This window comes from Tachysurus fulvidraco, chromosome 24, assembly GCF_022655615.1.
Source record: "Tachysurus fulvidraco isolate hzauxx_2018 chromosome 24, HZAU_PFXX_2.0, whole genome shotgun sequence".
Classification (NCBI taxonomy): Eukaryota; Metazoa; Chordata; class Actinopteri; order Siluriformes; family Bagridae; genus Tachysurus; species Tachysurus fulvidraco.
In genome coordinates this window covers 4,391,722-4,406,163 of record NC_062541.1, presented here as the reverse complement: position 1 = coordinate 4,406,163, position 14,442 = coordinate 4,391,722, and the positions used below count along the sequence as shown (strand labels likewise).

Here is a 14,442-nt window from a genome sequence, read left to right as displayed (position 1 = left end):
CACCAACAGGTAGGTGATAAATGTATATATCATTCCTCTCACTGTCAAATAGGAGGTCAGAGAGAATAACGGACAGCGATTGGCTGTGACATTTTTTTGTTTTTTATTAAAACTACTCTCTGGGTAAATGTGCACATCCATGGAAATGTACATTTAGCAATGAATCTTAACGCCTGTTTGACTTGTAATGAGGTGAATGATTCTTAATATGCAGCACAAAGTAGGAAATGAAAAACAAGTTTTTCAAACGAATTTCGAACCTTTACCGCATTTAATGTAAAGTGGGTGTGGCTAAACTCAGGTAACATTTGCGTAAGTAAGTGCAAGCAGTCAAAAGGCTGATCGAATCAATGTGGCCTTGGGTTTGAAATGAGTAACGAGTATAACGATTCTTTTCATAACGCTAAGTTACGAAGCCTGAGCGAACTAGCATAAAAAAACAACTAAAAATAATAAGCAAGTGAAAGCTAGCCTAGTAAGAGCAAGCCAAGTGATGAGCAAGTCTTCTGTCACTGATTAATTAGCATGTGAAACTTAGCAAGTGGAAGCTAACCTAGCAAGGATAGTTCTATTGAGAATTTTATTTATTTATTTATTTATTTATTTATTTATTTATTTATTTAACCAGAAATGTGTTTATTTTGGCTTCAGTCTGGTACAGAATGATGACAATCATGACATGTTTGTTAGAATATTAAACCACACCCACTTTATCGTTCCAGGATCAGTTTGATTAGCAAATTCAAATCTCATTTCTATCTTGTTTGGATTTTTTTTGTTTTAATACAACAATCAAGATGAGTATCATGGAAACTTAAAGGTTTCACATCATGTTCAGTATTGTTTAAAATGAAATGAGATCATGTGACAATTACGTTTCTGTTATGCTAAATAATAAGTATGAATAAAATATAACATCAATAACATCAGCAGTAACGGTAAGTATTTGATTTATTTTTTTTCTGTTGCTGATTTTATTTGTCTATCTGTCAAGATCAGGCCTGGACACATCCAGCTCTTTATGGGCATGATGATGTGAGTGATCTATAGCACTATTGTCCCCTCCCTCTTCTTGCCCCCTGGACATTTTAATCTTCTATGGCCTAAAAGAAATCCCTAAACATATTGCGATTTTATGATAATCACATCAAAATAGAGAGGTCGCATCTATTGATTGATGTTCATACGATTATCCTAAGATGAGATGACGGCCGCCGGAGTGGACGAAGGCACAGGCTGTTCGCTCGAGTGTGTGTAATGTGTAACATGTTGGCCGGGCGATACTATAAACCTGCAAACGGTTTACACAAGATGAATCAGCCGTGTAAAGCCGTTTATGTAGCGTGCGAGATAGTCGGAGGTGTACAGATTAAATAAGACAACAATGGAGAGGTGTGTCTGTACGAGGTAAGCACCTTGTGTGTGTGCGTGTATGTGTGTGTGTGTGTGTGTGTGTGCACACGTATGTGTTTGGATAAGGCAGCTAATCCCCAGGCCACCAGAACGCAATATCCTGTCAGCCAGATTCTCATTTCCTGTGTCTCCGTGGCAGAGCGAGAGGAAGAGGGGAGAGGAGCGAGGGGGGACCCGTTGCCCCAGAAACAGAAGATACGGAGGCCCTGTTTGAGAATGTCTACGCCGTTTTCTATATCTACCCCCCCTTCACCCTCCACCCTCCTCTCTTCCATCCCGTTCACGATTTTCTCCTTTTATTATCTCAGATTTAATAAAGCAGAGGCGAGCAGCTTGTTCTGCCATGAAACATTTATTAGCTGCCTGTAATGAAATTGTTGTGGGGGAGCCGAGATGATGAGAACTCATCACGCATTATGCAAAAACGCCGGCAATATCGCAGGAGACACCTCGAGTCATCCGGACACCTCTCAGTGATCTCTCCTGACCTGGACACTCTGCCTCCTGGCCTTCTGCTCTGCATCACTCACCTGAGCAATGTGCTTATTACTGAATATTTAAAATTTTAGATGGATTGTGTTGGATTAAATACCATAGAGCAAACACCTAGAACGATAAAAGGATTAATTCTGATATAAAATCTATACTCTGGTATTTTTTTAAATACCAAAGTGTAGCTGATATATGTATGATATACATTAACATTGTTATATAAAAAGCATTGCTTGTGCACCGACATGTCTGCTAACATGGAAAAATAAAAAAGGTAATAAAAAGAAATAACGTGTCAAATAAATTTGTAAAAAAGAATTTAAAAAAATGTAAGAGAGACGGGACTTTATTCTCATTTCAATTTTATCCTCTGGAAGAAATGTATGCTTGAATATGGCTGAGTATTTCCTTGTATATTTCACAAAGAAGCGTTTCATTTTATATTTAGATTTTTTTCTTTTTATTTTATCGATGCTCCTCATGATACCTCTTTTTTTTCCCTCAGTTGTGGAGAAATCGCTCTAAGAGAAACCGCAACACTTCCTGCAATTTCTTATGCTTATTATTCCTTAAAATAACTGTAATAAACATGAGTAGCAGTAATAAAGGTTTAAACTAAAACTTCCTGGAAACAACATTTATAAATAGCTTGTTAGTTCAACTACTGTCTCAGTCTGCATCTCATGGCGTCGGCCATTTTAAAGGCTTGTTCTCTTTTTCTCTCTATCGTAAAATCCTTTCAATAAACTGGAACATTTTCTACCTAAAAAAAATCCCAGAATGCGCCTCAAAAACCGGGGACCATCATCCATGCTCACTTTGATCCCTTACTGAAAAACATTGAAAAAAAAAAAAGAGGATTTGAACTTTCAGCCAATTTTAAAGGGAACGTAAAAAAAAACGTAAAAAGCTTGTTATCGTTGTTGTAGCTCTCAAATGGTGATTTTTATCTTTATTTGATGTTTTAAATATAAAAAAAAAATTCACTAGCCTACAATCCTGCTTGAAGAACTAAGCCAGAATCACTGATACTGTACACTGAGCAACAATCTAGGTACGTAGCTAGAGAGCTGATTGAGACGCAGCTACTGTTCAAATAGCTAAAACATAACTTACATAACCTAGCTAGCTCGCTGGCTTTTTATCGCTCGTCTTCCCGAGGGTATTTGTTCATAAGTAAATGCGTTCCTGCTCTTCTGTTCTCGCTTCACAAAGGTTCCTTTGAGACGATCAACCTCTGAACCTTTAACAGTGCTCTCTGGTGCTCTGCTTGTCACTGAGTTAGTGTTTTATATAAATCCCTGCCAGGTTTTTAGATCTTTTCTACATAAACACGTAGACTGTATGTTAGGTGGCGTTTGTTAACACATGAGATGTTCAGTCCCTGTTCGATCTCTAACTGCAGCACAGCAAGTAGACTTGTCTGAGAGCGTAATTAGCATTGTTCCCATAATCAAGGCAGCCACCCCCCACTCCCCCAGACACCCCGAGCCACTGAGTGGGGAGATGATTAAGAGAAAACGGGCAATAAACGGAGAGATAAACTGATTGGTGTCGTGACTGCTATCAATCTCAACAAGCTCACAATGAGGTTTGGTACAAAGAAATATTATTAGAAACCAGACAGTGATGAATGAGCTAATGGAAAGAGAGCCACTGGAGACAGAGAGAGGAAGAGAGGAAGAGGATAGATGTGAGGAAAGAAAAAAAAAAACAAACAAACCCAAAAACATCCCCGCTCCTTTCATGCTTGTAAACTGCATTAAGGCTGTAGGATAAGTTTGATGAGCTACAGCGCTCCTGATAACTGTCGAGTAGGATCACGTCAAGCAGGGGAGGTGTGTTGTGGTGGAATCCTAAAAACAATGACATTCCCTCCTCCACACCTCCACTGCTCTATTTATATACTCCTCCACTCCTCTATTTATCCACTCATCCACTCCTCCACTTATCCACTCATACTCTCATCCACTCCTCCACTCATCCATACCTCCATTAATACTCTCATACAGTAATCCACTTATCCACTCATAAAATTTTACTCTCATCCCCCTGTACTTTCCACTCATACACTCAATACACTCAATACACTTGGAACACTCATCCATTTATTCACTCATCCATTCATCTCACTACAGTATTATATAATAGTCACTATAACATCCAGGGTGACTAAAGAACACACACATACACACACAGGTCTCACAGGAGCTCAATGTATATCTCAGGAGAGAAAACCAAACAAAAAAGTAAAAGATCAAGATGATGAAAATATAGAAAGTAAGGCAGGATGAAAAGAAGTATGAAAAGAAAAAAGTAAATGAACACAGAATTGAAGGAAAAAGGGTAGTAAGAGAAAGAAAGAAAGAAAGAAAGAAAGAAAGAAAGAAAGAAAGAAAGAAAGAAAGAAAGAACGAAAGAGGATGGTGATGTTGGTATTGATGGTAATGATGGTGGTGATGGTGGTTATGATGGTGGTGATGATGGTGAGGGTGGTGATGATGATGGTGATGTTGGTAATGAGGGTAATGATGTTGGTGGTTGTGATGATGATGATGGTGATGGTGCTGGTGAGGATGGTGATTGTGGTGATAATGATTATGATGGTTATGTTGATGATGGTGATGGTGCTGGTGAGGGTGGTGATGATGGTGATGATGATGATGATTATGATGGTGATGTTGGTAATAATGGTGATGATGGTACTTGTGATGATAATGGTGATGATGGTGGTGATGATGGTGATGGTGGTGATAGTGGTGATGATAATGATTATGATGGTGATGTTGATGTTGATAATGATGGTGCTGGTGGTGGTGCTGGTGCGGGTGGTGATGTTGGTAACGATGGTGATGATGGTGATGGTGGTGATGATGGTGGTGGTGGTTGTGATGATGATATTGAAGAACCTGGTGATGTTGATGATGGTAATGGTTCTGTGGGTACAGCAGGGGCAAATTGGGGCTCTGTGCCCCTCACTCTGACTCATTTTGCACTGGGTCTCAGGCGTCATGCCCCAGGGCTCTCTGCTTTTATTAATGTGGGACTGGAGTGTACAGAAAGGGCCGAGTGAAGGACTACTGCTGCATACTGAGAACAGCAAGAGCGTGACACACACCCACCGACCCACCCACCCACCCACCCACACACACACACACACACACACACACACACACACACACTGCCACAGTGTAAACTGATGTATGTGGGAGGTGTGTGTACCCAAAGCATATGTGTGTGCGTGTGTGCGTGTGTGTGTGTGTGTGTGTGTGTGTGTGTGTGTGTGTGTGTGTGTGTGTGTGTGTGTGTTTATATAACAGTTTAAAAAGGAACTAAATGTAAATTTCTTGAAGAAAATACTGTGGTTAAAAATATGAACATGAATGGTTGAAAAAAAATGCATTAGTCTATAAAAAGCTCTAAAAAAGAATTAAAGAAGTAAAGCAGAAAAAGATAAAATGTCAAAAAAGCAATAATGAAAGTTTTACAGAAGATAAAGAATAATAAATGATAAAAGAAATAAAAAGTATAAAAGACAATTTAGAAAAATGAATGAATTCTTTCTTTCTTCTCCACACATGAGAAAGACACGAGGAATGTGAGAAAAATTTCACAAGATGGAAAAAGCATGAGAGAGAAAGATAGATAGATAGAAAGAAAGAAAAAAGAAAGAAAGAAAGAAAGATAAAAAAAAGTTTTTCTTGGAGCCTTTATATGGAAAACACACCTGCTGGGTATGGAGAGTGGGAGTGTGTGTGTGTGTGTGTGTGTGTGTGTGTGTGTGTGTGTGTGTGTGTGTGTGTGTGTGTGTTTAGAGAGGTGCTGATGGACAGACGGCAGGAAACAAAAGGAGTTACTGTTGCTGATCCACTCAAGGTCATCGACACAGGAGTGTGCCAAGTCTGGCCTGGGGATACATACCACGACAAACTTATACTGAACATTCCCCACACACACACACACACACACACACACACGCACACACACACACACACACACACACACATATACATATATATATATATATGTAACAGTATTATGATGAAGCCTGGAATGCTGGACTAAATCAATAAATCTATTAATTTTTGTTATTTGAATAGCGAATTTAAATGAATTTAAAAAAAATTACTCGAATAGATTAACAAAACAATGCACGACTCGTGAGTTACTTATGAGTGACGTACTTTCGTTTGGGAGGAGTTTAGCGCTGACGTATGTGGCTTGAACAACCACATGCATTTACACCTGTCCAGTTTCATCTGAAACGCGTCCCAGACCACCTCCTGAAGAGGTTTGAACGATCGGATTTATATCCGTCTCGAAACCGTTTCGGAGGGCATGTAGACCTGGTCTTTTTACCATTGGAGAGCTATCGGATCACAGACAACGCATGAAGTGACCAGGTGTTAAAAAACCCCCTAAGGTGGGAGGGGCATACTCTCTCTTCCCTGTCAATCACAGTGATATCGTCCAATCGATAGCATTTGTGAGCTCGTGTATGCGAAAGAGGGCAGATAGGTTGCTTTCCTCTGTGCGTGTTAAGGAGCACACGTATGTTACCTTCACACATACAGCCAGCGAGCGTTGGTGACTAGATGTGTGCGTGTCCAGTGAAGCGACTAATAGTAGTGAAGACTTTATCTCGTACGATATGCTGCAATAAACACTGCTGAATTTTAGACACCACATCTCCTTTAGAATGTTTCGTTTGAACAACAAGAAAACCGATTCGCTGCTCATTGTTACTATGGCAACCAGGAGTACAGTGACTGGACACTTGAAGTTGAGTAGTCGACTGACACAAGAGAATAAACCGTGACAATAAGTATTGTCCTGATTCTTTTATTTTGCTTAAGTTTTTTAAACTTAAAGTCCTTAAAGTTTGCCAATGTGCCAATGTTTTTAAATGGATTAAAGAGTAAAATAGCTGAGAATTGAGATCCATGTAGAGTTACATATATCGTTGAGGAACGGCGTCACGTATACAGTAACGTTGAAGTTCCTGTTAATGCTTAAGTTATAGCGGATATAAATATATTCTGTGTTAATGAGAAAGCAGGAAGTGTAAATGTTTCTGTCCTGAAGGAAAATGAGATAGAAGGGATTTTGTGTATCTGTCAGTGTGACGTAACATCTCCTGGGAGTTTGAGAGAGACAGATCAGTGCTGTCCTGGAGGATGAGACATTTCCACTTGAAAACGAATGCTTCGATTCTGACTCTTTTAAACAGATCAGACATTAAAATTGTGAAAACATTAAAAAGATGCTAAACTACGAAAAAGGATTAAAGAAAGAAAGAAAGAAAGAAAGAAAGAAAGAAAGAAAGAAAGAAAGAAAGAAAGAAAGAAAAAAGTGAGATAAATGAAATGGAAAGAAAGAAAGAAAGAAAGATAGAAAGATAGAAAGGAAAAAAGGGGTAAGAATGAGAAAAAGTCATTGAAGAAAGAAAGAATTCAGACTCAGAGTGAATGGAAGAAAAAGAAAAACATGAGAAAATGGAAATGGTAAAGAAAGAAAGAAAGAATGAAAGAAAGAAAGAAAGAAAGAAAGAAAGAAAGAAGGAAAGAAAAAGAAAGAAAGGTCACTAAAAAGAAACATTAATACAATAATTGGGAGAAAAGATGAGACAAAGAAATGACTCATGAAATTGTCCTGTGACATCAAATCAGTGAATCAGTTCAGTTTTTGGGGAAACAAGCCCCGCCCACCTACTCATGATTTACATATCATATGCATATCACACGCCCACTTTTGCAGAGATGGTTATGTAAAGGACAGAAAGTAACAGTAATCTATGTGTTTATCTGAGTTGGACACTGAGTGTAGATGATTGTGAGGTTTTTCTTTACGAAACATGAATGTCAAACAGAAATGCAGCTTTGTTTCCACCTGTGTGATGATTGTGTTTGTAAGTGTAACAGATTCAGGGTTTTGGCTGGATCAATGTTGATGTTGGAGGTGAAACATGTTTTTATCTGTGACTGTGAGCAAGGTATAAAAAGTTATTAAAAGTGTGTAATAAAATGTCTTAAAAGTTGTGTGTCTAACAACATCCTGTTGCTTTTAAATCTATTCTTTTATAACATTTCTGTGAAGGTCATGAGGAAAGAATGGAAGGTTTTTTCATATCGCTGTACAAGGAGGGGCTATCTTTTTTTGGCCTGAAATCCTCCTGTCTCCTTCTCTCTCTCTCTCTCTCTCTCTCTCTCTCTCTCTCTCTCTCTCTCTCTCTCTCTCTCTCTCCCTCTCTCCCTCTCTCTCTTTCTCTCTCTCTCTCTCTCTCTCTCTCTCTCTCTCTCTCTCTCTCTCCTTCTCTCTCTCTCTCCCTCTCTCTCTCTCTCTCTCTCTTACTCAGCTCCCTGTGAGACAGCTCCAGATGTGGGTTAGTGGAGGAAGAGCCTCCGCTGGCCGCAGTGTCTGACACTTTTCACAACAGCGATAGCAGCCAGTGAGTTCGTCCTTCATCTCACTGACCCCTGTGATGTCACCGCCAGAACTTCCTTTAATCAAACGCCACAACTCTTCAGCACAGCAATATTACACAGCTGAGATTCATTTCTATCTGAGATACATTCCTCTTCTACATAACAGGCTCATCTCCCTTCTGTCAGAATATTAAAAACAACATGATACACCGGAGTTATGAAGCGCAGGTTCAGGCACATATGTTCTTACAGCAAGAAAGCAACGGCAGAGAGACAGAAAGAAAGAACGAAACTAACTAATTAACTAACTAACTGACTGACTGACTGACTAACTAACTAACTAACTAACTAACTAACTAACTAACTAACTAACAATGTCTGTGTTCATGTGTGTGTGCGTATGTGTGTGTGTGTATGGTGTACTGAGACTTGTGTGTGTGTGTGTGTGTGTGTGAGGCATACTGAGACACTTATGTGTGTAGGGGGTGAGGGTGTGTGAAACATTCTAAGACATGTGTGTGTGTGTGTGTGTTAGTGTGCGTGTGTATGTCAGGCATACTGAGACCCTTGTGTGTGTGAAGTGTACTTAGACTCAGGTGTGTGTGTGTGTGTGTGTGTGTGTGTGTGTGTGTGTGTGTGTGTGTGTGTGTGTGTGTGTGGCCTACTGAGACTCTTGAGTGTGTATGTGTGTTTGTGTGTATGCTTGTTTGTGTGTGAGGCAAACTGAAAATCGTGTTTGTGTGTAAAGTGTACTGAGACGTGTGTCTGTGTGTGTAAAGTGTACTGTGTACTGAGACTCGTGTGTGTAAAGTGTACTGTGTACTGAGACTCGTGTGTGTGTGTGTGTGTGTGTGTGTGTGTGTGTGTGTGTGAGGCATACTGAGATGTGTGTGTGTAAGGTGTACTGAGACTCATGTGCGTGTGTGTGGGGGCGTACTGAGAAGTGTGTGTGTGTGTGTGTGTGTGTGTGTGTGTGTGTGTGTGTGTGTGTGTGTGTGTGTGTGTTTGAGGCATACTGAAACTCTTATGTGTGTATGTGTGTTTGTGTGTATGCTTGTTTGTGTGTACTGAATGTACTCAGTAAAAGTGTACCGAGACGTTTGTCTTTGTGTGTAAGATGTACTGAGACTCGTGTGTGTGTAAGATGTACTGAGACTCGTGGGTGTGTGTGTGAGGGGCGTATTGAGACGTGTGAGTGTGTAAGATGTACTGAGACTCATGTGTGTGTGAGAGGCGTACTGAGATGTGTGTGTGTAAGATGTACTGAGACTCATGTGTGTGTGTGAGAGGCGTACAGAGATGTGTGTGTGTGTGTGTGTGTGTGTGTGTGTGTGTGTGTGTGTGTGTGTGTAAGATGTACTGAGACTCGTGTGTGTGTAAGATGTACTGAGACTCGTATGCGTGTGTGTGAGGGGCGTACTGAGACGTGTGAGTGTGTAAGATGTACTGAGACGTGTGAGTGTGTAAGATGTACTGAGACTCGTGTGTGTAGGATGTACTGAGACTCATGTGCATGTGTGTGTGAGGAGCGTACTAAGACGTGTGTGTGTATGTGTGTGTATGTGTGAGAGGCATACTGAGACGTGTGTGTGTGCATGTTTGTGTAAGATGTACTGAGACTTGTGTGTATGTGTGTAAGAGGTGTACTGAGACGTGTGTAAGATGTACTGAGACACATGTGTGTGTATGTGTGTGGGTGAGAGACGTATACTGAGATGTGTGTGTGTGTGTGTGAAGATGTACTGGGAACTGTGTGTGTTTCTGTGTGTGCTGTGTAAGATGTACTGAGACTCGTGTGTATGTGTGTGTGAGGCGTACTAAGACGCGTGTGTGTGAGAGGCGTACTGAGATGTGTGTGTGTGTAAGATGTACTGAGACTTGTGTGTGTGTGTGTGTGTGTGTGTGTGTGTGTGTGTGTGTGTGTGTGTGTGTGTGTGTGTGAGAAAGAGGCGTATTGAGACCTGTGTTTGTGTGTGTAAGATGTACTGAGTCTTGTGTGTGTGAGAGGTGTACTGAGACGTGTAAGTGTGTGTTTGTGTGTGTGTTTGAGACATACTGAGACATGTGTGTTTGTTTGTTTGTGTGTGTGTGAGAGGTGTACTGAGACGTGTGTGTGTGAGAGAGGTGTACTGAGACATGTGTGTGTGAGAGAGGTGTACTGAGACATGTGTGTGAGAGGCGTACTGAGACGTGTAAGTGTGTTTGTGTGTGTTTGAGGCGTACTGAGACGTGTGTGTGTGTTTGTGTGTATCTGGGTGTGGTTTGAGACGTACTGAGACGTGTGTGGGTTTGTGTGTATGTGTGTGTGGTTTGAGACATACTGAGACGTGTGTGTGTGTTTGTGTGTGTCTGTGCGTGTGAGGCGTTCTGAGACGTGTGTGTGTGTTTGTGTGTGTCTGTGTGTGTGGTTTGAGACGTACTGAGACGTGTGTGTATGTTGGTGTGTGTCTGTGTGCGTGGTTTATGACGTACTGTGACGTGTGTGTGTTTGTGTGTGTCTGTGTGTGTGGTTTGAGACGTACTGAGACGTGTGTGTGTTTGTGTGTGTCTGTGTGCGTGGTTGGAGACGTACTGTGACGTGTGTGTGTGTTTGTGTGTGTCTGTGTGCGTGGTTGGAGACGTACTGTGACGTGTGTGTGTGTTTGTGTGTGTCTGTGTGTGTGGTTTGAGACGTACTGAGACGTGTGTGTGTTTGTGTGTGTCTGTGTGTGTGGTTTGAGACGTACTGAGACGTGTGTGTGTGTTCGTGTGTGTCTGTGTGTGTGGTTTGAGATGTACTGAGACGTGTGTGTGTTTGTGTGTGTGTTTGTGTGTGTGTCTGTGTGTGTGGTTTGAGATGTACTGAGACGTGTGTTTGTGTTTGTATGTGTCTGTGCGTGTGAGGCATTCTGAGACGTGTGTGTGTGTGTGTGTGTGTGTGTGTGTGTGTGTGTGTGTGTGTGTGTAATATGCTCTGAGACTCTCAACTTACTTCTCGTAGTCGTGTTTGCAGTAGAGCAGTCGGTCCCGGGAGTAACACGTCCCACTGAGCGTGCTCAGACACACAGCACACTTCACACACGTCTCGTGCCACGACTGATCGTTCACACGCAGGAGGAAGCGGTCGGCGATGGGCGACTCGCACCCTGCACACACCTCACCTCCGCCCACATGCTCTGTGGAAACACAAACACACACACACACACACACACACACACATCAAACACACTGACGACTCGTCATGGTAACAAGCAGTAAAATACACAGGTGACGTTTGCTTTTAATTAATTATGGATGGATTAACATTTGATTAGTTTATTACGGATGATTCGGGTTTATGTTTGCGTTATAAATGCTTTATTTAGATTTACAGCTAAAACATGGCACCATTTTTTTTTAAATCAAGAGATTACACAATCACAATCAAATTGTGTGCAACTTTTTTCATAACATATTTATTGACCTAAATTAGGCTTCATCTAATAAAATATGCATGAATTTACATAAGTGGTGAAATTTCATTGTGCAGACGCACACACCAGAAAGACTTTGGTCAGAATCTCATTTCCTTATTGTCTAATAAATAAAAACCTACCATGTGTTTTTACACACAATATCTATAAGCATTTTTCAGCATAAACTCCAAAAATCTATAGAAATTCTGCATCCGAGCTGAGGTGTGTGTTCATGTGTGTTTATGTGTGTTTATGTGTGTTTATTTTATTGTGTCCATGTATGGTTGTATCTGTGTTTTTGCATGTGTTTATGTGTATATTTGTGTGTGTATTTATATGGGTGTGGGTGTGTGTTTGTATGTGTGTGTGTTTATGTATGTATTTATGTGTGTGTGTGTGTGTGTGTTTATGCATGTATTTATGAGTTTTTTTATGTGTGTGTGTGTGTGTGTGTGTGTGTGTGTTTGTGTGTGTTTATGTATATATTTATGTGTGTGTTTAGGTGTGTATTTATGTGTGTGTTTATGTGTGTTCAGGTGTGTAATTATATGTATGTGTGTGCATATATGTGTATTTCTGTGTATTTATGTGTGTGTTTGTGTGTGTGTGTGTGTGTGTGTGTGTGTGTGTGTGTGTGTGTGTGTGTGTGTGTGTGTTTATGCATGTATTTAGGTGAGTGTTTAAATAAAACACTATGTGCTATTACATAAAAATATTTGTTAGCATTTTCAGGATAAACTCCATAAACCCAAAGCTAATCATCATTATGTGAAATTCCTCTATAATAACTGTCTAATTATTGATGAATTTGAACATTTTTAAATGTGATGGATCTAGAACTTGAGGAAGACGACCATGTGGTATAAGGTGACTTCACAAGTCATTTTCGACTGGTTGATGTTACGTTGACGATGATCAGGACAGTAATGTTATCATTATTATCGCTGATCGTATCATTTTCTCATGTCATCGTATCATAATCACCTCACATCTCGATCAGCGATACAGTGTGTACGATATGAGTGAGTATATATAGTGGGCAGAGCTTACACCTTCTTTAAAGTTGCAAAGTTTCAGAGTCGACGCTGACTCGAGGTGAGCGGGATAGAAATGTTGCTGGTAATCTCACAGAAAAAAATTTTGCAATGAGAAATTTATGAACCAATTTTAGAAGACCAAAAAAATACAACACAGAGAAGTTCAGGAATGAGAAACATCTCCTTGTTATTAGAGTTTAATAACTAGCCAGATATTACAGTGTTTCTTACACAGTAAGTGTTTGAGAACCCATGCCTTAAAGGGATCCTCGGTTGTCAAGGAAACAATACTATAAAACTTTGTGTTTCTTTTTAAAGACAGAAACCTTAATCATCCATCGAACCTTTTTTTCTAACTCCTTTCATATTATGTTTATCGGTAACACAATGCACTCATCTATAACAGCACGCTGCTGTTCATCTAGACGTAGCACCACTGAGCGCCTGTACGACTCGAATCACCAGGGTTTTGCTGGACTAAAAGTGTTTATTTGATTTGCTATAACATGATCGGAATTTAATGTATACGAAGGCCAGTGTGTCACTTACACATGCTGTGGTAAACGATTTACCTTTCATCACAGTTTACACTAATTATCATATTGGGATAAAACATATATTAGGTTCAGTTAGACTCAGTGCAGCTCTGCAGTGTTTAGGTCTCTAAATCCACACAGCGCTTTTGTCTTTTTTTAAACCTAAAGAAGTAACACCAGAAGATGCAGACTTTGATTTGATTATGAATTATAAATAAGACGATATTACTGGTGAACTGTTATGATTACTACAAAACTCCCCAAATTCACAGATGATCATAATACTCAACATCATGGCTGAGTGATATGATGATATGATAACATTACTGCGATACGCAGCACCAGTATATGGTCCTGATCATTATCCTTTGTGTGTATGTGTGTGTGGGTGTGGGTGTGTGTATATGTGTGTGTGTGTATGTGTGTGTATGTGTGTAGGTATATATGTGTGGGGTGTGTGTGTGTGTGTGTGTGTGTGTGTGTGTGTGTGTGTATGTGTGTAGGTATATATGTGTGTGTGTGTGTGTGTATGTGTGTGTGTGTGTGTGTGTGTGTGTGTATGTATATGTGTGTAGGTATATATGTGTGTGTGTATATGTGTGTGTATATGTGTGTAGGTATATATGTGTGTGTTTGTGTGGGTGTGTGTATATCTGTGTGTGTATGTGTGAGTGTGTGTGTGTGTGTGTGTGTGTGTGTGTACAGTATATGTGTGTGGTTATATATGTGCGTGTGTGAATGTGGACGTTCAGTTGTTGCTGATTTTGTGCTTTGAGCCTAAACTGAACCTAGGATAAAACTGATGAGTCAGATGAGATGTACGAAAACAGCACTAAAGCAGAATAATCAGATATGTGGAATATGTGGAATATGTGGAATGGTGGATAGTTGGGTATAAGATGTGCAAAATATTTGAGGCACAATGACTACATGCTTTAAGATGTGTTAAATTCAGCACATCCGTAACCATGAATCAGTCAACAATTTAAAGACATAGACATAAAATATCTATGAGTAGATTGAAAAATTGGCAAATCCATTCAAATCCAATCCTCTGAAATTGATACTCAGTGGAAAATCAGTGCATCACTATAAAAGTTTAGAT

General features: G+C 40.1%; 1 protein-coding gene across 1 annotated transcript in view; it reads right to left on the bottom strand.

The window, feature by feature from the left end:
• lmx1al (LIM homeobox transcription factor 1, alpha-like) overlaps positions 1-14,442 on the bottom strand; it is a 29,775-nt gene that overhangs the window by 10,084 nt on the left and 5,249 nt on the right. The window contains exon 3 of the mRNA XM_027155079.2: positions 11,302-11,485. Coding sequence (XP_027010880.1) covers positions 11,302-11,485 — 184 coding nt within the window. The remainder of the gene's footprint in view (positions 1-11,301; positions 11,486-14,442) is intronic.